This window comes from Apodemus sylvaticus, chromosome 7, assembly GCF_947179515.1.
Source record: "Apodemus sylvaticus chromosome 7, mApoSyl1.1, whole genome shotgun sequence".
Taxonomy (NCBI): domain Eukaryota; kingdom Metazoa; phylum Chordata; class Mammalia; order Rodentia; family Muridae; genus Apodemus; species Apodemus sylvaticus.
The window spans coordinates 12,369,413-12,393,836 of record NC_067478.1 but is presented as its reverse complement, the minus strand read 5'-3'; the positions used below and the strand labels follow the sequence as shown (position 1 = coordinate 12,393,836).

The 24,424-nt window shown below is 45.1% G+C and overlaps 1 protein-coding gene across 2 annotated transcripts in view; it reads right to left on the bottom strand.

The window, feature by feature from the left end:
* Positions 1-24,424, bottom strand: part of Stac (SH3 and cysteine rich domain) — a 137,437-nt gene that overhangs the window by 72,863 nt on the left and 40,150 nt on the right. For both annotated transcript variants that reach the window (XM_052189268.1, XM_052189269.1), the window contains exon 2: positions 10,787-11,066. In XM_052189268.1, coding sequence (XP_052045228.1) covers positions 10,787-11,066 — 280 coding nt within the window. The remainder of the gene's footprint in view (positions 1-10,786; positions 11,067-24,424) is intronic.

Below are 24,424 nucleotides of genomic sequence, written 5' to 3'. Positions count from 1 at the left end.
TCTGGGATATTTGGTGTCACATGGGTTATTTGCTGAGTCTCTGTGAACAAGTTACAGACATGATCTCCTTCACCCCTTTCTACCATGCCATAGGGCAGGTTTGGAAGGTCATTCAACAGGTCGAAAAACAACCACAAGGAGCACATGCTTGTGGTTGATGATAAATCACTGGGAAGCCAGATATTGCAATAAAAGAACCAAAGGCAATAGTTTTTCAGCAACCTGGGCTGGGGGCAATACTTGGGGAAGAAAAAAAACAACCAACCAACCAAATAAAAACATATGATCAAAATGTTTATTAGAGGTGAAGGAGGATAGGACTGGCTTAATTATACAGGCAGCAGCTTCCAAAGTTTTTGGATTATTCTAGACTAACATTCAGGGAGAGACCATGCTAGTAGTCTCAGGAAAAACAGACAGAGAAAGAGCAGAAAGAACGCAAGAGGGACAGGCCTTCAGTGGAACTGAAGAAACACACCTATCAGGCATTTCTTAGCGAGGCACGTGGGGCTCACCGTGGTGACCCTCACATGGGTATCATCTCCAGCTTCCCTTTGGAAACATTATTCCAAAAATGTAGCCCAAACCACTGAGAAATGAATTGTTAAGGATAATCTAGTCAAATGGGTGGTGAATTGAGAAATCATTTAAAATAAGAAATGCTTCAGATGTATGAAATGTGGTTGTTATAAAATATATTGATCCTGAAGCTCATTCTCAGCCAGGGGCAGGGAACGTAGAACATTGCAGTAACAATAAAAACTGGATCTGAAGCCCTAGATTAGAGGGAAAACTCTTGTCCAGAATTCAGGAGGTCCTGGGTTCAAATCCCATCACCACAAAAATGACATCAAAATAAAATAGGTAAAATCTGGAAAACACTGTTGTTAGTCTTTGATTGGGATTGAGAGTTCGGTAAATATACCTGGAAAAATAACACACTTACTTTTAATCAAAATGCTAAATGTAGTTTTACCTGAGAAATGTAGAATAAGGCTTGGGTAGGCAATTAGTAGAAGAACATCCATATTTTTGAAACACAGGAGGTCATTAAATGGAAAGAACTATTAAGAAGCATAAAGAACATGCACATATGTGTGGACACACATGGTGGTAGGCCATGGGAAGCAGTAGAAGAACCAGATTATTTGATTACCTTCAATTGATTAAATTAATTATTTGATTTCACATGTTATGGACCTATCAGTTTAGTGTGTATGTGTGTACATATACACACATGCAAGTGTGTGCATGCATACATGCATGTGTGCATGTGCATATGTGTGTGTGTGCATGTGTGTGTAGAGGTCGGAGAAATGCTTGCTGGGGTTGGCTCTCTCTCTCCTTACATGATGCTGGGGTTGGCTCTCTCTCTCTCCTTATATGATGCTGGGCTTGGTTCTCTCTCCTTATATGATGCTGGGGTTGTTCTCTCTCTCTCCTTGTACCACATGACTCTGGAAGTGCAAACATGTGACTCTGGAAGTGCAAACACGTGACTCTGGAAGTGCAAACATGTGACTCTGGAAGTGCAAACATGTGACTCTGGAAGTGCAAACACGTGACTCTGGAAGTGCAAACATGTGACTCTGGAAGTGCAAACATGTGACTCTGCAAACTCAGGTTATGAGGCTTGAGCCATCTGAGCACAAAGGCCAAATATTTTAAAACAGATGGAATTTTTTGTAAAAAAAAGTAGGTTCAGTCAAGAAATACACATAAAATTCTATCATGTCTGCTTTAGAAAGAGAACATAGCAGAGTCTGAATAGCCCATCAGGGTTCCCTGGGTTCCAGTCCCACGGGCACCCAGATGGCTCTGGTCAAACTCAGTGGGTCACAAAGGAAAGCATAAGGATGTGGGTATGAAAAAAGGTCTGTGTGTGTGCGTGTGTGTGTGTGTGTGTGTGTGTGTGTGTGCATGTATGTGTGTGTGCATGTATGTGTGTGTATGTGTGCATGCATGTGTGTGTGTGTGGGGGGGGGCTGACAGGAGTGGGAGGGGCCTCTGATAAGGAAGAGAGTAAGCGTAATGAGAATGATTACACGGATGTATGGAATTATCAAAGAATAACCATACAACAACCATGTCAAAAATTTGGAAGTTAAGCCCGGTGGGCACATGTGGCTTAGAGAGTAGATATGATGTCCCAGGGGATCCATTGCTAGCTGTGAGATAGGACAGTGTGGCATCTGTCTCAGGTGTGGATTCAGGTCGCAGCAAGGGCTGTCGGGAGCCTTTGTGCAACATGTAAATTTGTATCAGCATACATAATAGAAGAGATGTCAAGAAAAATATGGACCACGAGAAAGCCAGGCCCCTGCGCCACTTGTCTGTGCCAATCCTCAGACCCCAGGATTGGTGGGGGTCTGTTAGCCCGGGGATAGTCTCATATTCTTGCACTAAAAAGATAGTTTTCTTTTGTAAGTTTGGAAATCCTTTCCCCTGTTCACTTACACCTTTTCTAAGGCAGAGTTTCTGGTAGTTCTGACTGGTCTTGAACTGCATGCACAGTTGAGCATGACCTGGATTTCTGATCCCCCTGATTCTGCCTCCCACCCAAGTGCTGGCATTACAGGTGTCTGTTACCGTTCTCAGGTTATATGAGGCCGGGGATCCAGCGCAGGGCTTTATGCATACAGGCGGACTGTCTCCACCTGAGCTACAGTGCTAGCCCCATCCACGATGAGTTTTAAATGCCGCATGTCAGGTGTTCACCCTGCAGTTTCTGTAACGAAGGGTACGCACCTTCGAACTGAAAATATCTTCAAGGAATTTATCAAAGTCTAGGCTGGCAAGGAAACTCAGAGAAAAAGTTATCCCTAAGAACTGGAAGATAGGTTTTTAATTAGTTCTCAATAGACTTTGGACTGGTCAGAATATAGTACCTAAAACTTTCCATGGGAGACAAATTATCTGTGGCAGAGCAGGAAGACACTGTAATGGGTAGTTCCTCCTGACACCCCCCCTCCCCCCGTTTATTCTTTAGGCAGTGGGCTGAGAATTTTGCCCCTTTGAAGTGATGATAAGCAAACCTACACAGTCCCACAAACACTGCCTGTAGCTAGTATTTCCATGTCTCAGACATGGAAAAGCATATTATTTGCTGTCTAATCTATATCTATTTCTGCTGGAACAATTGTGATGTGGGGTGTGTGTATGTGTGTGTGCATGTGTATACATGTGTGTAAGCATGTGTCTGTGCATGTGTGTGCTTGCATGTACTTACATGCATGTGTGTACTTGTATGTGCATGTGTACACGTGTGTGCTTGTGTGTGCATGTGTACATGTGTGTGCTTATGTGTGCATGCGTACATGTGTGTGCTTGTGAGTGCATGTGTACATGTGTGTGCTTGTGTGTGCATGTGTACCTATGCATGTATGTGCCTTTGTGTATGTTCATGTGCATGTGTGTGTTATAGGTTGATTTCAGTGTCATCCTCTATTTCTTTGCATTTTACTGTTTGGGACAGGTCTCTCATTGAACCTGGAAATCATCTAGCCAGCAAGCTCTGAGGAGCAGCAGCATCCTGTATGTGCCTCCCAAGTACTGCAGTTACAGACATGTGCAGCTATGCCAAGCTTTTTACATAAGTAGTAAGAATTGGGACACAGGTCCTCATGCATGTGTGACATACACTTTATCAAGCAAGCCATTATTTCCACAGCTTCTGGCTTAATCCTTTTTATTTAAGCAATTTTCAGAGAGAGAGAGAGAGAGAGAGAGAGAGAGAGAGAGACTTAAGGCCATTTTTGTTGGCAACAGCAAAAGATGAGGAAAATAATAGGAGATGCAGCTTTTGAAGGACTTTGTTTTCTCCTTTTACCTGAAAGTTATTGAGCACTGGCCACACACACTTCTGCTTGAGAATGACAGAAAGGGCATTGAGCCTGAGATTTCAGCCTTAATAACTTTTCAATATATTTAGCTTTGGAGGAATTGAAAGGTCCTCTATGTCATGTGTGCTAGACAGAAAGACACTGCTAAACTGAATTCACTAGTGACCAAGAAGCATCAGAGAAGCAGGGGCGTTAGAAGGGAGAGTCCTTAGTGACAGTTACCATCTCCTTACTGTAACTGTCATAGCATCACCACCCCTCTTCACCCTGCCCCCACTGTGTAAGTGTGTGGAGGTCAGAGGTCAGCTGTGGGGCTAATGCTTTAGGTACCTTCACTCTTGTTCTTCTGAGTCAGAATCTTACTGGTTTGGAGCTTGCCCAAGTAGCCTGGGTTGTCTGAACAATGGGCCCCACCTCTCCACCTCTCCAGGACAGACTAAAAGCATGTGTCACCACATCCGGCCTCTCTACATGAGTCCTGGGGACTGAACTTAGGTCCTAATGCTAGCAAGGAAAGCACTCAATGAAGGGCTGAACTCTCCAGCTCTACTATCCTCTGTCATTTAATGTTCTTTGCTCAGCGGCATGTGATTCTCTTAGAAGGGACCAAATAGGAAAATAATGAGAGGAAATCTGTCTGATGGGCAGAGGGTTGCTCTGCATCTAGGTCCTGTGATAATGGTGAAGCAGCTAAGCTGTGGCTACCGGATGGGAACAGTCCTGTGGGACAGGACACTCAGAACTGGGCACTGCATATTATCAAAGCTGATCGATCACATCTTCGAGGAACTTACCAGACTCTGGGCTGAAAGAAACGACTTGAAATTTCAGAGATGAAATTTCAGAGTGTTTGTTACAGAACCAGCAGACACCTCTTAATTAGGTCTCAGTAGATTGAGGATTAGCTAGATGGAGGGCCAGAGAAGGAAGGAAAGATATTGCAGATGATAAAAACCAGAATGCCAAAAGAGAGTCAAGAAAAGAGTACCCAGAACTTTCCATGGAGAATAGGTTGTCTGAGACAAAACAGGGAAAATGGCCACAGATCTGTACTCTTCCTGCCTCTGGCCCCATTTCTCCTTATGCCAGTGGGCCAAGGGCTTTACCCTTTCAAAGGGATGGCATTCAAGAAACACACTATTGCTTCAGGAGGCCTCTATTTGTAATATGTTCAGGAAGACTCTCGAGATGTTTATATTTTCTTATGTACAAGTTGTACAGCCCTAAAAGCATTGTTCACTTATAGGACCGCAGGTGCCCTGAGGTTACCTTTGAGTTTAGATATTACTGCAAGTCTCTGACCATTTTCACCCAACTTATTCTTCGAATATGCACTGCCCTTTCTTTTTAAATTGCATGTTTTGCTTTTACGTGTGTGTCTTTTCTACTAACAGTTTGGTTAATAGCTAGGATAGCAGGATGCATTCAGAAGAGGTCAGGAAACAGTTAAAGTAATGGTCAGATAAGAACACAGAAGAAAGGTCTATCTTGGATGTGTGGTACTGTTTCCTCATGTTGAATGATTCATTACGATGGTGATGGGGCCACCAACACTAGGGTCTCTCTGCACCTAAAATGCACTCTCATCAAAAGATGCTGCCCCCCACAGCATCAGCATCGCACAGCACTGATGTCCCAGCTGAGGATGCTGCCCCCACAACATCAGCATCGCACAGCACTGATGTCCCAGCTGAGGATGCTTGTCCTGTTGAGGAATGCTGATGGTCGCCTGTTGGCGGCTTGCTCATAGCTCATTTATCACACTGGTGTGGTGATTACCGACTGCTAATATGCCATACATCCTACATTTCTCCCTTTTCTGCAAGATAGTTAGCCTTAACCAAATAGCATCCTTTCTACTAGATGCCCCATTCCTCCTTCCCTCCAGAACAGCCATGGCCAGTGACTGGCTGATAGGGCAAGTACAAAGGCAGTCCCTTGTTTCCGGAGGGACTCTTTCCTCGGTCCAGTCTGACATACTGTATAGATCAGACCACACTCTCACTTAATGCCTTTTCTCATCTTTTGTTTCTTTGGTTCTCCTCCCAAGGGCACTCCTACAACTAAGCACCCTTCTAAGAATCCCTCTGTAATACAATACTGTTATTATTTTCCCTTGTGGAAAACTTGGAGAGTTACGAAAGCCATTGATTCTTTCAAGGAGACTTGAAATTTTAAGCAAGGAAATTCAACTTTTTTTCTAACAATCTGTTAATTAAATCTGAGTCCATTTAATATGCTATATCTTCTAAGAAGACTACAGCTAAAGCCATTAAAATTAACTTAAAGTGGTCTTAGAAACATGGTGTCTAGTGAAAAAATGAAAACTTGGGACCTGTAGGGAAATGTTCCCTTAATTGATGGAGTGGACCCATGCCTTGGGTTAGTCATATTAAGAACACGTGTTTCACTTTAGTAAAAAAGTTGGTTATGGTGGTCTAATCTCAGCACCAGAGATGTAGAAATGGAAGGATCCCTGGAACATGCTGGCCAGCCAGTCTAGCCAAATTGTTAAGTTCCAGGCTTAATGCCAGGATTTATCTCAAAGAAGAAGACAGGAGAGTGGAGATATGGAACCTTGACATCAGTCTCCACATACACACTCTGTACATATACACATAAGCATGTGTGAAAGCATGCGTGCGCACGCGCGCGCGCGCGCGCGCGCGCGCGCACACACACACACACACACACACACACACCACCTAAGAGCACATATTGACCTGTTGTATATTGTTAAATGGGTTCAATGTTCCCTTGAATGTCTCACTTCCAATACTCAATTCAATATCAAGGCAGAGTGCTGTAGTTGGAATCCATCTAGATGACACACAGGAAGATGGTCCACGATCCTCTCTCCTTGTAAAGCCTTAAGGATTTCACAAGAGGATCTTCTTGGAGGAAAAATAAAAGTGCCTTCACCAAGGACTTCAATCAGTTCAGAATTCTCTCCATCTAAGGCCTGATCTTGATCCCTGTTGTCCCAGAGGAAGGGCCATTCATCTCTGGGGCTCACAGGCACACAGGACTCCTTGTTTCACTCACATTTCTATGAAAGGTTGGGTTGTCTATCATGGCTTGAATAGGTGACCGATGCTTATAGGAGGGGCTAGGCGAAAGGGGGTGAAAAGAAATCAAACTCCCCAACCCCAAATCTCAGGAGACATTGAGGAACAGAATCTAGAGGGGATTGTAAGAGCCAGGGATTGGAGAGGACCAAGGAGAAAAAATGTCTTCTGGACACCAAAAGACTACTGCATTCATTAACTAACAGCTTCTGTGGTTTCCTGTATGAATAAGACTGGGCACACGGCAAGGTTTGATGGTTTGTTTTTGTTTGTTTTTTGTTTTTTTATGAACATAAAGTTGGTAGGGAGAATTGGAGATCTGGAAAAAGTTGGAGAGAGGAAGAGGGGCTGAATATGATTAAAATATATTGTATTCATGTGTAAAAATTTCAAAGAATAAATTAAAATATTATACTAAACTGTTAAAAAAAATCTCCAGGAATCCCCCCTATCACCCCAATAGGCAAGCCCTAGAGACGTGATTCCACTGGCTGGGGGGCAAGGCTTCGATCTGCTTAACCCACAGGGTGTAGGAGCCAGCTCTTCAGTAGGGAGAGCCTCAGGCATCAAGTTGAAGGCAAAGGAACTTGAAACAGATGATCAGCGATGAGCCCATCTTTCCTTGTCAGTGAACTCGTGGTGGATATATGATATTTACAATGTTAAGGACAGTCATCAGCCAGAAGTGAGTATACTTTTGTTTCAAAATCCTGAGTGGTAGTGATGATGGTGGTGGTGATGGTGGTGGTGATAGTGGAGGTAGTGGTGGTGATGATGATGATGGTGGTGGTGCTGGTGGTGGTGGTGATGATGGTGGTGGTGGTGATGATGATGATGGTAGTGGTGGTGGTGATGATGATGATGATGATGGTGGTGGTGGTGGTGGTGGTGGTGATAGTGGAGGTAGTGGTGGTGATGATGATGGTGGTGGTGGCGATGATGATGATGGTGGTGGTGGTGGTGGTGGTGGTGATAGTGGAGGTAGTGGTGGTGATGATGATGGTGGTGGTGGCGATGATGATGATGGTGGTGGTGGTGGTGATAGATATCAGTCTCAACTCTCCTTCAAAGATGCCTCTTGTATCACTTCTGTTTCATCTTGCATCTTTCCATCCTTTCTGTGCTTGCTCTTTTCAAAGAAGACACAGTTTGCTTTGTTAAATCCTCAAAAAGATCAGGTCAACTTGTTGACTATCCTTTTTCCCTTTTTGTTTTTAAAGATAAAAGAGCAATCGGGCTGGGAGATGGCTTAGACCCGTGCTCTTCAACCTCCCAATGCTGTGACCCTTTAATATGGTTTTTCATGGTGTGGTGACCCCCAAACATAAAATTATTTTCGGTGCCTCTTCATAACTGTAATTTTGCGACTGTGATGAATTGTGATGTAAATATCTGTATTTCCCAGTCACCTTTCATGATGACTGGAAAACCCTTCTGTGAAGCGGTTGCTTGATCCCTCCAGGAAGTCTTAACCTACTGGTTGAGAACAACTGGCTAAAGTGGAAAGTGACTGCTTGGCAAGCAAGGTGGTTTAAGTTTAATGCCCAAAACCCATATAGAAGCCAGGAACAGGGGTGGAACATATTTAGAACCCCAGTGCTGGAGTGAGGTTGGGATAAGGTAGGCAGATTCCTGTAGGTCCTGGCTGGCCAGCCTAGCAGAAAGGGTGAGCTCCAGGTTTAATGAAATAGCCTGCCTCAACAAATAAGGAGGGCCATAGAGAAGACCTTTAACCTCTGGTGTCTACGTGCACACAAACATACCACCACCCTCAGCATTCATGATGAGCTGTGTTTGATCTCAGCACCTTATAAAACCAGGTGTGGTGGCACACAAATGTAATCCCAGTTCCCTGAAGGAGGAAAGGCAGGATGATTAGAAGTTCAAGATTGGGATACATGCAAACTCTTATCTTCAAAAAGTTAAAAAAAAAAAAAAGGCAGTTCCGTGGAGCTGGTGAGGTGGCTCAGCCGTTAAAAGCACTTGCTGCGCTTCTAGAAGACCTAAGTTCCATTTCCAGGACCCGTTCCATCAGGAGGCTCATAGCTGCCTTGCCATTCTAACTCTGGCCTCTGTGAGCCTATGTACGCAAGTGCACATTACTCCCCCGACCCCAAGCACACACACACACTTTTTAAAAAGGCAGCCACAATATAAATTTAATTCAGATAAAACCACAGCGCAACCTTCTTTAGTACTGAGTCTCATAAAGTTGCTATGCTTGAGGTGTCCCCTGAGAACCCCACTAAGGTAATGGCTGTGACATTCCTCAGAGGTGAACTCATTTCCATTACTCATTCTGGAAAACACACGCTCCTTGTCTTTTCACATGCATCACAAAGAGACCTAAAATAGAGCCTCATCAGCACCTCTTTCAGGGTTATGAATAGCACTACCTTGAAAAGGGAGGCATGCAAGGGATTAAGAAAGGAGGCATTCAAGAAAACCAAGCAGGAGGCAGGCTGCCTAAGTACTTTGAGCACTGAGCATGATGGGACCCCCTCAGGGTCCCAAGCTGGCAGCCAGGTGCCACACCGAAAATGGAGCCGGCGTGGGTGGGAGCTCCAAGGAGCTGCATCTACTACTGGGCAAAGTGGTGGAAAAATCCAAAGAGGACCGAAGCATCCGGTCAGATTGTTGATCCTGTTCCCCACCTCTTTATCCATCGCTCTTTCTAGGCAGCTGAAAAATCTCCACCTTCCTGACTGTCACCTTCAATGTATGCAACCAAAGGAATCCACAGTGGGCCACCTCCAGCTCAAGAAGCCAAGGCACTTTGCCCTCTCTCTCTTGTCCTTGCTGGGAGAATGACATGACAAGTCTGGGTCTCTGGCTTCAGGAAAGAGTGAGGGACAAGGACAAGAAAAGATGTAGCTACTGAGTGGTGTATCAGTCAGGCTGGCTCTGTCTGATCTGAATCTGCCCAAGTGAGAGTTGAAAGCTGGTTTGTTTCAGTGTGGTGGCTTTGTGGCGATCCTTATGTCACATTATGAGGGAAATCTGACCAATGCAGACCTCATTTTCTAAATGTGGTTTGTTTCGAGGAAGAGCAGGCATAGTTGAGAGAAGAAAGGCAAGCCTTATCTGAAAATGTAGACAGGTCTCATCGCTATATCAGCAACGGATCTGATGTTGCTTCTCATTTAGAAGACCCCACTTGGGAATGGAAGGTCCGGGGACAAAGGCTGTACTGACATACAGCTATACTTCATAAGACTCTCTGAGACTGATTGAAACTTCCATCATTTCAGAGAGCTAAACTACTGCAGGTCCAGAGACACAACTGGTCTTGGGCTATCTTTAGTTTCCCAGTCATTAATTACCCACTGTGTTTGACCTACCAGCCTTGTAAGACTTGGAAGTGAAGAGCTTTTGGAATATATGGTGACCTTAAATTTCCACCCTCCCAAAGAACTTTCTCTTTTACATTGACATACAAATGTAACTTAACTAGACCTTGACAAGGGTGATGGAATCAGAGAACATTCTACCTTCCTGGCCTTATAGCTGTTACTGAGGTATCCAGCTTCTGTGTGGACAGACACAAACATCTCAGGTCTCCTGGACCTACCTGGAATGACAGGCTCAGGCAGGTACACATGGGTCACTACACAGAAGGCATAAAGGGCAGCAGGCTTCTGGTGGAGGATGTTGTCTTGGTTCCAACCATATTCCAAACAAACTCTCCCTCCACCTGGTCCTGCTTCCCTTTGCTTTGCATAAGTCCCTCCCACAAGGCCGATACCCAAGTGGATCTTCTTGCGTCTAACTCTCTGAAGCTCAGAGCTGGTCTGTGGGTCCCTGAACCTGGGCATTCAGCTCTCACTCATTTTCCCAGGGGAATTGCACCTGTAGGGGTGGGGGTGGGGGTCTTACCCACGATCATGTGGTTGCAGACATCACAGAAGGTGGGCTTCTTAAAGACATGCTCCTGAAAGGTGTGGACCTTGCTGTTGCTGCCGGGGTGCAGGCCAGCCTTGGTGGGCACGGACGCTGGGCTTCCAGGGATGGGTATTGGGCTGGGGCCTGGGCTGGCCTTGGCCAGCAGGTCTGCTTGCGGTTTCACATCACTGTTGCTTCTTGGGAAGAAGTTGTCGGCACTTTTGCTCCGCAAGCTCTTGGTCTTGAAAGAAAGTGACCGTTTTAGTTTCTGGAGCTGCAAGGCAATGACAGGACAGCCTCTCTTATGATGGGTCCTGTGACTCCTGTCAGGGATGCAGCCAGCTCTGCCCTGGACCCCATGAATACCATAGCCTGGGAGGTTCTGCCAGGCCCTGGTGTGAGCAGTCCAAGGCCAATGGATGCCTGAAATGGTTCTCAGTACTCTACCTTGTGCCCCATAAGCCAGCGGGCAGGAAGAGGCTCCATCTGCCCCATTCCACCATCTTCCTTCCCAGCCTTGCTGTCTTAGGCCCCACCAATGTGCTACCTGAAGTCCCAGGACACAAGTCTCAGGACACTGGGCTTTTGACCTTTTCCTTCTGAGTTTGCATAGTTGGAAGTGAGGTATGAACTCCTGGGTACCAAGGCTGTATGTGTAATACTGTCTTCTCTCTCATGACCAGTCAGTAGCTATTTGTCTCTAAGGACAGCATAGTGTACAAACGATGTCTACCTCTGACTTGACATTAATCTGGCTAAATGGTCTTCAGGACACAAACCAGAAGCTCATTAGTCTGCTTGTATCTGAAACATGTACTGTGTATGAGACATGCCTGTATGCCCATGTGGTATGTGTGCATGCATGTGAAATAGTATATGTGCATGTGTATTTGTACATGTGTGTTATATATATGTTATATATATATATATTTATATATACCCGTGTGTATGTGATATTGTGGTATGAGGGACTGTGAGGTACATGTGTGATATATGTTTATGTATGTGGTATGTATTTAGGACTTAGTATTTCAAATGCCTGTTTAGCTTTCCTGGCCCTTCAGGTATCCTTGCCCTGGTTTTCAGTCTCAGTAAACTAGATCATTTCTTGTTTGCCTATGGGACTTATGGTAAGGCACCACATGGATTTGGAAGGGTGCTCGCAGGACTTGAGTCCAGTCTGTATCACTAATCTGACCATGTGGAGGGAGCTTCTGGACGCACAGATGTAAGCAAGAGCTTTGTGCTTAAAATCCTCTGAGAACTTCTCTTTTCCTTAGGCATAAAGAACAGCTTCAGCTGAACGTGTTAGTATAGGCCTACACCCCCAGCTACTCAGGAGGCTGCAGCTTGTGAATCTCAAGGCCTTCAGAGTGAGTCTGGTTCAGCGTTGGCAAGACCACGTCTTGAAGATTAAATACTGAACAAACAAGGCTGAAGATACAGCACAATGATAGAGCGCTTGCCTGGCATGGGTAAAACGCTAGGCTCCATCCCTGCCCTAAACAGACAAAGGGTTCAACTCTGGCTACTCAGACTCCTGGGCCCTCAGCACTGGTCAGAGTCTGCATTAGCCTTGGCTTTGCTCAGTCCTGCCAGCTAACGTGGTTCTTTAAAATTCTCTCATGCATTTCATTATCAGCCCTTAGCACCTGTCCTCCTGTCACCCAGAGAGAAGAAGCAAACAATGACTTGTCTGTATGGCTTTCAGGGGTCACAACACCTTTGAGGGGGCTCCTTTGGTAAGTATTCCTCTGTGGCCATTCTTCCTCTTGCCTGAAATGACATCTGTGCATCAGCTGAAGCTATGCATGAAGGTGCCCTGTGCTGACTGGAGTCTCCACACAGTGGGGTCAGGCTCCCTGAGGACATTGGAGAGGAGCCGGTGGGGCAACGTCAAGCCTGTCACCTCTCTCCACCTCTATCTTGTCCTCAGAGGACAAGGTAGCCACCACACAGCACAAGAAGGATGTACTTCTCCACCTCTGAATGGTCTTGTCAATTTTCAGCGTGATTTTTGCAATAGACCGAACTCAGGTCATCTGGAACAGCAGCATGTGCTCTTAACTACTGAATAGAGTCTATTTTCCGCTCTGTGAACTTGTTGGCTTAAGGATTTGTCCAGTTTTAGGGAGCGAGATTAAGATCTCACATCATAGCCTAGACTGGCTTAGAACTTACTACACAGCCCAGACTGGCCTCAGTCTTGCAAGACATCCTCTTTCCTCAACCTGCTGCTAAGAGTTCAGATGTGAGCCACCCTGCTTTTGGACTTTTCTTTCACTTTATTGTCAAGCTGACGAATGGGACTAGCAAATAAAAGACACTTGTTATCAAGCCTGGAGACCTGAGTTCCATTCCTGGGACCCACCTGATGGGGAGAGAACTGAGTCACACAAGTTGTCCTTGTACACACACAGGTGTAATTATATTCTAAAAAAAAATTAACTATATATTCATTGAACATTGTGCTATCATATAAGGACATTTTATAAAAGTATGTCATTGGTTGAGCACATCTGCAAAAGCTAAGTTATTTGTCTATTTTCTATCCTAGATGTCTGGCAACAGAGGAACAAATGAAGAATATGATGTGATACACACACACACACACACACACACACACACACACACACACACACAGAGAGAGAGAGAGAGAGAGAGAGAGAGAGAGAGAGAGAGAGAGAGATTCCTTTTGGTCATAAAGATAAAGAAAGTAATGTTATTTGAAGGAAAATGATGGAACTGGAGATAGAAACTTAACTGAGTTAAGTAAGTTAACCCAGTCTCAGAAAGAAAAATAGCACGTTTTCTTTCCTTTGGGATTCTTAGATTTTTATATAGAAGCATAAAAATCATGTGTGTATGTATGTGTGTGTATGTACATATGTATGCATGCATGTATGGCAACAATGTGAGCAAGGCCTATCGGGAACAAAGGGAACTAATGGGAGAGAAGAATGTGTTGGTGTGGAGGAGAAGCGCTCTAAGCCAATTTGAAGGCAGGACCCCTTGGTTCCTTTGGAAGCCTGCCAAATGCTTTCAGGACCAAATGTGCCATAACCCGAGGGATTGTGAGGGGCAAGGCTCCTTCCACCCAGAGAGCTCACTGACTTGGGCCATACTGCCTCCTGCAAGACAAAAGGGGACTCTAGTGGAGGCCACACCTTCCCAGCCAAGTCCCATGCAGACTGTATACCTCGCCACCACCATCACCAGAAATGTGACAGTAGTTGATGCTATTGAGTTGCACATCTGCTGTACTTACAGGACAGTGTGTAACCAACACAGGGTTGTAGTCCAGGAAGGTGGTGTTGGAGCCTTGGAGAAATGAAGGAGATCAAGTAGCCAGCTTAAGGTCAAATAGCTCCTGAAAACTAGGTTCAATGTTAAATATGAATTCTGCTAACCTTAGGCTCATTCCTTTCTTGGCCAGTGAGTCTCCAGGTATTGGTCAAGAGTGGAAGTTGCACCAGGTCTCAGGAACGTGGAACTTCCCTCCCTCCCCTGTATCAGTGAGTGTGTAAAGGGCTTTGGAATGGGGAAGAAGGGCTGTGGTCTCCAGAAGTTTTACACAGAAGCAGACACTTCCCTTCCTTGCCCTGGTGTATGTGGGTGGACACTGTGTCAGGCAAGGAGATCTGTCTGCTTCTAGAGCCAGAATTTTTGTTGGAAGCCAATGGGACATTTCTTATTGAATGCTTTAAAGACACACCTACCTGGATGAGAGAGAGATACCCTCTTCCACCCTGCTCCCTCATCGCCTGCAGCAAGTGGGAGATCTGGCACTAGGGTCATAAAAGCAGGAGAGAGGGCCCTGCCCCTCACTACCTGCAGGACTCAGGAGAGCAGGGCCCTGCACCTTGCCTGGGGAGCACAGTAGAGCTGACTGGCCCTAGTGTGTGTGTGTGTGTGTGTGTGTGTGTATGTGTGTGTGTGTGTGTGTGTGTGTGTGTGTGTGTGTGAAGGCCTGTGTGAGGGAGGCCTGGGGGTATGAGCATGGGAGAGCTAGCTTCATCATTTGTCTACCATTCAGTGACATGGAGGAGGGAGAGATGCTACACACACCCCTCACTCCTTGCCATCTGTGGTAGACAGGAGCGCTAGCCCCAAGGTCCCCAGAGCCAGAAGCAGACCCTGTACCTCACTTAGGTAGCACAGTCTAGCTGAACCTGATTCCTGGGGGCACAGGTGAACCAGCCAAAGGCTGTGGCCATGAGAGAGCTGAGCCTGTGTTGTCTGCCACACAGTAGCACGGGCAAGGGAGATGTGCATTCCCCCCACCCTTGCCCCTTGCCACCTATAGCTGGCCTGGTGATCTTGAGAGTGGGAGAACTGGCCTTCACCTTCTGTTACACTCAAGAAAACATGCCCTGCACCTTGAAGGGTAGAGCTGTCCCTGTTTGCAGGGGTTGCTTATGAGCTGACCCCAAAGGTGTGAGAGCCAGAGAGCCAACAGGCTGACCAGCTCAGATGCTGCTCAGGCTCGGATCCAAGGCTTTGAATTGACCCACCCAGTATCGACCCTATCAATGAACTGCTAAAAGAGCTTTGTGATACGGGGCAACAACAGGCTATCTGAGAAGAGTCTCAATGAGATTCCGGTATTTATTGAGTGGCAGAAGCCAGAGGCTTCCACCCAGACCAACGAGTCCTTACAACAAGCATTTGCAAGCAAAGACATGTGGACGAAAGGGTAGACTATGGGACACACTGTGACACACTACAGTCTCCACAATGAGATTCTTTCTTTCTTTGTGGGGGAGGTTGCAAGGGTGGAGGGCGGGTATGAGGGGAGTTGAGTAGGATTTGGGAGCATGCTGTAAAATCCACAAAGAACCAATAAAAAGTTTTGGGTTTTTTTTCTTTTTAAAAAGAAAGACATGTCTCCAATGAAATAGGGTCCTAGTTACAAGTTCAAAGGAGCACTTTCTTTGTACAACCTTAAAGGAGCCGAGACCAGAGACAAAGAGACACAATGAGGAAATATAAGCAGAATTTGACAAGAACATAGGTCAAAAATGATTAACTCCTATGTACAACCACTGGGGTAAGTTCTATTTAGAATAATATTCTTTTTAAAATAAAATAATTGAAAGATATCTTTATGTGTTGTGTGACTCTACACTACATGTGTGCAGGTAACTCCAGAGGACAAAGAAGGTGTAGTATTCCCTTTAGATGGAGTCATAGGCAATTATGGGCAGCCTAACATGGGTACTGGGAACCGAACTCAGGTCTTCTGGAAGAGCAGGAAGAGTTCTTAACCACAGAAACATACAGTTTGCTTCCACAAATATTTGGGAATATCTTCTTATGTGCTGGACATGACTCATTCCTCAGTGCTTAACATTTCAGTAAACTTTATTCATGTATGTATTCATTTGGTGATTGTGGTCAAATGCTGGGCCTTGTATATAACAGTCTACCACTGAGCTATATCCCCACTCTCCCATTTTAGAAAACCTTGTGGAGAGGGGCTCATTCATCTCCTCACTCATTGAATAACTTACTAGTGAATATCCATTTGGATGCCTCTAGGAGACAGTAATAGTGCTCAATTTTGGTGACTGATCAGTGAAAAATGTTCAGCAGTGAGGCTGACCTCCCTAAGGTTTGAAGTCTAGTAGTCAGAGGAAAATAAAAATTAAAGGGCAACATACCTGGGTGAACACATACGTTACAAAGGGAAATAATAAGAGATACAGGCTTTTGAAGGTGACAAGTAGGCTTATTGGACAGGTGACATTTGGGTAGAGATGTGAAGAAAGTGTTGGGTGAGCGAGTGATATTACAGGGGAGCATTGTGGCTAGTGACAATATCTAGCCTCAAGACATTGCTGGGAGCTGGGCAACCAGCAGACGAACATTGTGGGTAATGAGCAGCAATGGTCCCAGAGAGAAAGCAACATCCCTGCAGCAGCCGATGAGGATGAAGCAAGGGTAGGAATCCCAACTCAGCTCAGGTTGGGGCTTCCTTACTGGTCGTGGTAAGGGCTGTGGAATGTATCCTAAGGGCAACAGTTCAGAGCAAGGAGGTGATGAGGGAAGACTTGTATTGGAAGGTCTGCTCCAGGGAGTGTTTGAGAAACAGATGGTTAGGAGGCAAGATTGAGGTAAGGAGACCTGTTGGGAGATGCCTGTAAAAAGTAACCAGCTGAGAGGTGATTCTGACATGTGTGGTAAGACACACTTGGATTTCAGGTGCATTTGGAAAGTGGACCTAGGAGTTTGTTGAAGGGTAACAGGATGTGAATGAGTTACTCTAAGATTTCTGATAGGTGCAACTGAGTGAATGAAGGCATGCCCTTTTACCAGAAGAGCATCAGAGAAGACATGTTGTCATGGAAACCAGGAGGTCTGATATGCTTATTTAAAATTTGGGGGGAGTCAACATGTTGGTAAGTAGACACATGATGTTGACATTCAGGAGGAAGGTCTGAGCTGGATAGTGAGGTATGGATGGAAAACAGGGCCATGATACCAAAGGAAATCATTATGTATGTCATGAGCAGACCCTTGAGAGACACTCTCTAAAGATGGAGCCCAGGATAGCGCAAATGTAGATGAGAAGAAGATGATAGTGCAAATGTATGTGAGGATACTCATCAGGCTAGGCAGTGGTGTTTGAGAAGAAACTGCCATGGAAGGGGACCTAGAGAAAGGGATATTATGGAAACTAAAGCCATGGAATGATTGGGAGAAGGATAGCAAGCCAATGGGGTCAAATTTACCCCAACCCCAATCTAAGTCACATGAGGTTTAAGGCTCTGCAAAGGGTGGTCTTTGAGAGATCTTAGCAGAACAGCAGATTTCTGTGGCACTCCGATTGTGTGGCAACAAGGTTTGGAGAAAGAATGTCCAGAGAGGAAGACATAGATGTGGTTGTGGGCAGCCAAAGACAGTTTCTCTGAGTTTCTCTTGTAGCAGATTAGTAAAGAGACATCATAGCTGGAGGTGGGGGCTGTAAGAGCTTAGCATTTGGTTTGTGGAGAATTTTGTTTAAATGGTAGTTACTTTCAAGGTGCTTTTAATCTGATGGGGCCTAACCGGTCTGGGTGTGATCTATAAGACTTGGGCAGCTAGCAGAAGAATACAAGCAAGACAACAGGTCTGGTGCTCAACGGATACAGATCTTCATACGTGTGCTGTCCGTGGTTGATGCATGCTCAGGTACATATGAAGACCAGAGAACACCACCTATGTTGTTCTTCATGTGCCATCCACCTCATCTTTTGAGACAGAAAGTAGGTTAGGCAGTATCCTCCGGGATCCACCTGTCTCCCTTCCACAATACCTGAATTGTCAGGCTTCTATGAGCAAGTCCAGCATTTATTTTTAACATGCTTTCTGGGCACTTGCAAACATGTTACTGGCTGAGCCTCCTCTAGACTAGGATATAGATCTTTTGATAGTTCAGAACACGAGAAATCAGGAAGGAGACGAAAGAGGTGTCAAGAACTGGAAGAGAAAGACTAGCTTACAGATGGAAGAGGCTGATGCACTGTAGAGCAATGTACAGTGGTGAGCAGGACACTAGGAAGGCACAGGCCATCCATCACAGGCCACTCAGCTTTTACAGATGAGAAACCAGAGACAGACGTGATATGCAGTGCTTTGAATATGCTTGGCCCAGGGAGTGGCACTATTAGGAGGTGTGGCCTTGTTGGAGGAAGTGTGTCACTGTGGAGGTGGGCTTTGAGACCCGACCTCTAACTGCCTGGAAGTAAATCTTCTCCTGTTTGTCTTCAGAACAAGATGTATAACTCTCAGCTCCTTCAGTGCCATGCCTGCCTGAATGCTGCCATGATCCTGCCTGGATGAAAATAGACCTAAATCTTAGAACCAGTAAGCCAGCCCCAATTAAATGTTGTCCTTTATAAGAGTTGTCTTCGTCATGGTGTCTCTTCATACCAATGGAAACCCTAACTAAGACACATGGCAATTTAAATGCCACTAAGCCACAGAATGAAGCCCCACATACAAGTCTTCAAAGACCCACAAAGCCAAATGCACCTTGGTGAGAAAGTAACCCACCTTTAATCTCCTCTTAGAAAAAATCTCTAAGATTTATATGATTTGCCATCTTGGTACCAGCTGGGATTTTAGCAGTGATATAGATAGCTGCAATGTTGGTGCCACTTAGGTGGCAGCTCATTAGGAAGCACAGACATTGGGCATCCTGAGAGCACATGGAGAATTTAGCCTAAAGACGACCATACTGCAGGCATGTTGATTCACCTGTTGGTGAATTTGCAGTTGAGATGAAGTGTAGTGGCTCTTCCTGGTTGTCAACTTGACTATATCTGGAATGAACTACAATCCAGAATTGGAAGACTCACCTGTGATCCTAATCTGGAGGCTGAGAGATTAAAGGTGGCACACACCTTTAATCTGGGCCACACCTTCTTCTGGAGACCTACCTAAGGATGTTGTAAGAAGGAAGATTTACTCTCTCTCTTCTTTGTCTGCTTGCCTTGTGGGACTGAGCAACTGCTAGATCCTTGGACTTTCATCCATAGCTTCTGCTGACCATTGTTGAGGAGTTGGACTAAAGACTGTAAGTCATCAACAAATTCCCTCACTATATAGAGACTACCCATATATTCTGTGTCTTTAGAGAACCCTAATACAGCATGTGCTTGATCTTCCAAGCAGAACTTCAAGTCTGAGCTATGTAGAAAAGTATGCTGCAAGCCAGTCTGCCCACACAGGCAGCAGCTTGGGAGGCACACAGTCCTTGTGGGCACTCAGAGCTTATTTTCCTGCTTGTTGATGCTAAACCATCAGTTGCCTTTACAAACATCCTCTCAGCTATCTAAAACAGCATCAGTCCCACACTGGCTTTCATATCAGGATTCAGATGAGGTCATCAGAGAACAGTTGACAAGCAAATATCTCATTCTGAATTTTCCTCTGTGATCTACATCTTTGATTTTAAAAATGAACATGTTTTTCCTCTTGACATTTTATGTCCTCTAAAACAGTTTACATCTTCTTGTTGAAATAGTCGTTGGCTTTTTTTTTTTTTTGCCTGTAAAGATATGATTAAATTAATTGATGATCTAAGCATGAAGAGAATGAATTACTTGGCAAGCAGAGGCAGGTGATCAACCCTTGCCCATGTGCATTCCCTCTGAGACACACTCCCCCTAACCTTCCATCAACCATGTGGACAACTAACTGAATCTATTTCTAGTTTAGCTGAGGCTGTGGTTTGTTGAAGTATTTCCCAGACACACCCAAGTATAGTGGGCAGTGTGCTCTGACTTTGGGAAAGTATAGGGCCTATGATGAGCTTTCCAATTTTCATCCTGAGTTATTAATTCTTGCATTGGACTTCTTTCATGTGTGTGTGTGTGTGTGTGTGTGTGTGTGTGTGTGTGTGTGTGTGTGTACATGAAAGCCAGGCCTTGGGTGTTTTCTTCAATTATTTTCCATTTTAGTTTCTGAGCCAAGTTCTTTGACTGGATGCAAAGCTCACTGATTGGCTGACTGCCTGGTTAGATCTTGAGATCCTCCTTTTTCTGCTTCCTCCATGCTGGAATTACAAACATACAGCACTACACCTACATTTTTAAGTGGGTGCTGAGGACTAGAACTTAGGTCCTCATGCTTATATTGCAAGCACAAAACATTCCAGGCTAGATTCACTAAAGTTTATACAGTGATTTAAAGGTCAGAAAATTTTTCCCAGTTGTGTTAATGAATAGCCTGTAAAGCAACATATATTGAACAGGACCAACTCCATATTCTGGTCCCAATAGCCACATGGTTGAAGCAAGTCCTTGAAGCCTTGTGATTTGAGTTCCAACAGGAATGGGGAAGATTAGTGCTTCCAAATTCTCTCACAGCTCTGACCCTGCAGGACACTGTGAAACAAAAGACCAGAGTCCATCCTTCAGATGTGTTCTACAGGCAAGCAGCAACACTGGGAATGCTCGGAGGTGACAGAAGACCACACATTGATATCACAAAGTAGTAAGCAGACTACAACTGCTCTCTAGACAATATTGTCAGAGAAAGTAGGCATTGGGAGAGTGAGAAGAGTCAGAAACATTCTTTCCAAGCCCCCAAAATGAATTAAGTTTTACTTTTGGAGACAGGATCTCATATTAAAGCCTATGTCGGTCTTAAACTTATGATGAAGCTAAGGATAACCTTAAACTTCTGTTCAAAGATGTGTTAGCTATTCACATCTTTGGTTTTTTTCTGAAATGACTCCTGGATATGATATCAGCATAATAATACATTGTCCTGAGTATGATGTCAGCAGAGTCTTATATTGTCTCCTAAATATGATGCCATCAGGGTCATACATGATACATTTAGAGACTCCCCCTTGGGAAAAGAGTCTGTGTGTTGAGAAAAACTGAGGTGAGAAGCCACTAGAGTTGAGGGAGGACATAAACTCAGGGACTAATCTCAGTATAAGGAAATAGTCTGAGGTTCCACTGGATCCTGAGAAGAGAGGCATTTATAGCGTTATATGGCAATAGTTTAGTGTCAAAGTGAATAGAGCTGCTGACCATGATGGAGCTGGCCTGGGAAGGGTAGGAGGAGGCAAAGTTAGTAGTGATTGGAGCAAAGAAGTTGGGTGTAAACTACTTCCAGATGGAGTGTGTACTGTAAATGTGCCCCTTTTTTAAACTCATAAAATCGTTAGCAATGTTCACATTAGTCTTTGAGGCATACACATGAGGGTTCATTATTAGTCTGAAGGAAGGCTTGCCTGAAGTCATCTATGTAGAATGAATGCTTCCATGACTCTTATCATCCTTGGAGTCTTACCAGGGGAAGCCCTGTCTAAAAGGCACGGAGGATGAATGGCGATTCTGGCTGTTGAACCCCATGGCCCATCAAGTCAAGCCAGGCTGTAAGATACCATGGCTACTAAACCCCACTACATTTGGCCATACTTGGTCTCATCTGCTTCACATGTTGCTGCTGCTGTTGCTAAGGGAAACTGAGGAGGGGATCAATCTTGGGACCTATAATTTTTCTTCTCAAGAGCCAAGAAAAGGACTTGACTTTTGATAGATGTTGGCTGTGTGCATCATGGAAAAAGCCATCTCAAAAGCATGCAAGGGGTTTAGACCACGAGTTATTCAAGAATTTGATTCACAGAACCCACTGACTAAATAACCAGAGGACTACAGAATAAACATGGGCACTATGTACAATGTTAAGCTTTGTTTAGTAAGCACTGCTTTGTAAATAGTAGGGACTGATCACAGTCTGAACTGTCTTCCCCAAGTCTTACACTGAAGGCTTAACACTCCACCCTGTACCTCCGAATGTGACTATGTTTGGAGATCTGGATTTTACAGAGGTAATTAAAGTCAAAACAAGACCATTACAATGTGCTGTAATCCAATCTGACTGGGGCCCTCACCAGAAGAGGACTTTTGGGGGATGGGGAGATGGCAAGTGGGGAAATTTTTTGCTGTACAAACACTGGTGTCCAAGTTTCCATCTTTACATGAGTCAGATGCAGAAATCATGCATTTGTAATGCCAGCACTTGGAGAACAGAGATAGGCAGGTCAGTGGAGCTCAGTGGCTAGCCTTCTGCTGAACTGGTGAGTCCTAGGTTTAGTGAGAAACCCTGTCTCCAAATATAAGGGAGTGAGTGACAGAGGAACAGATGAAGGTATCCAACATTGACCTCTGACCTCTATGCACATAAATGAACTCATACCCACCCTCATGCAAACACACCCATACATTCACACACTAATGCATGCACATACACATAAGCACTCACCCACACATGCATGCACAACTAATGCATATAGACATGTTAAGAAATGACCAGGTGAGGCCACAGGGAAGGAGCCCTCTGCACAGGCAGGAGAGGCCTCAGAAGAGCTTAATATGTGCATTTGAATCCACAGCCTCTAGAATGAAGAAAATAACAACCCCGTTATTTATGTCATCCAGTCTATGGCATTTTTATTACAACTGCCGTAACAAACACAGTCCTCAATAAGAGCTTGCTAAGGAACAGCAGCACTGTGTTCCTAGAGTGATGCCCATCTATCAGAAAGAGATGCACCAAGGTGGCTCCTGTTCATCCTTGGTGCTGTCTACCACACATCCACCCAGAGGATAGCCACCTAGGTAATAAGAATGGAAAACAGGGAGGGTGTCTTAGCCATGCCTATTACCATGGCCCATGGAGATTTCTATAATTTCACCATAAAGTTCAATATCCCATGTCACCAGGCAACCATATTCTGAGCACTACATCACCCACCAGGACAAATTCTATCCACTCTCACCTTATACTAAGTGGCAAGGACTCTGCTTTATCCCTCTACCCTTACCTATAGAAGAGATTTTTGGGTGGGTGCTTGGGATGGGGGCTTTGTTTATAAGTGAGTAACTGAGCAGATGGGCCTTCTGTATTATAAGCTTAGATTTCCCAGATTTATTGAGAGGGCGATTACAGAGTTATCTAAACAGCGTCCTTGCTTACAAGACCCCAAGTCTTCCTTTCTACCAACTTTAACTCCGTTCTTTGCCAGGAACTTTGGCCAACCTCCTGTCTCTTCTCCAAACCACATAACTCTGTACCTGTGGCATTGCCTGCCCTACCCTGCCTCTGTACCGCATATAGCACCACTCCCCTGTAGAGTAGAAGGAAACAGAGAAAATGGTTTCTCTTGACCACGAGGCCTAGGGCCAAAAGGTTTCATCAGCCCAAGTCTAACGGGGTGGTGAATGCGAGGTGCATACTCAAGCATACTCAGACTGAGGACCCTCAGGGGTGGACAGGCAAGACCCAAGCAGAGGCTCTATCCAGGAGAGAGCTGGGAGGTGGTTCAAGGACTCAGAAGGGACATTTTTCATGGTACCTATGTCAGCTGTGGTAAATAGAGTGCTGCCCTGAGCAGCTTCCCACATAGCCTCACCGTGCTCAGACTGCATCCTGCTGGCACAGAAAGCAGCAGAGGAACATGTGCCTTGCTCTGGTTTACCTTATGTGTCTCCCAGGGTGGCCCTGAGACCCGAGCAAGGCCTGTAATGGGAGCATGGTGGTCTAAGGTATGGTTAGTTTCTTACAGAAAAAGGTCCCTGAACTGCTGACCTTGTGTGTCCTTGAAAGCAACATCCTTCCTCAAGTTCTCGTCATTCAGACTTTAAGTAGCCAGCCTACCATTTCACTCAGTTCATCCGGCCTCGGGTTCTGAAGTTACCAGTGATCATCTATTTCTGTTCTGTGCTTCATGTCTTGTCTAGAGGCCAACCCATCTATCTGGAATTCTTTAAAAATCTATGTGGAATCAATCCATCCACTTGGCAGACCTCCGATGCCACCATGTAGGTCCCAGCCGACACCTGCCTCACCTGAACCACTTTCCTCCTGCAGGGCTGTATGCCCACATCCAGGGATTACATTCTGTTTCCCTCCTACTTCCCGCAAAGAGGCCCCAAGTGATTTTCTAAGAGGCCTGATAACAGTCCCTTACCCTAGGTACTGTCCCACACCAGACACCCCTTTAGTACCTACCAAGGCCTGGCTGGAACTGAGGATTGGCCATCCCTATCAAGCCCATCCCAATTGGCCAAAGAATCTCTTGCTCTTTGTTCTTCTCATGCCTTTGATTCTGGTCAGCTAATTCAAGAG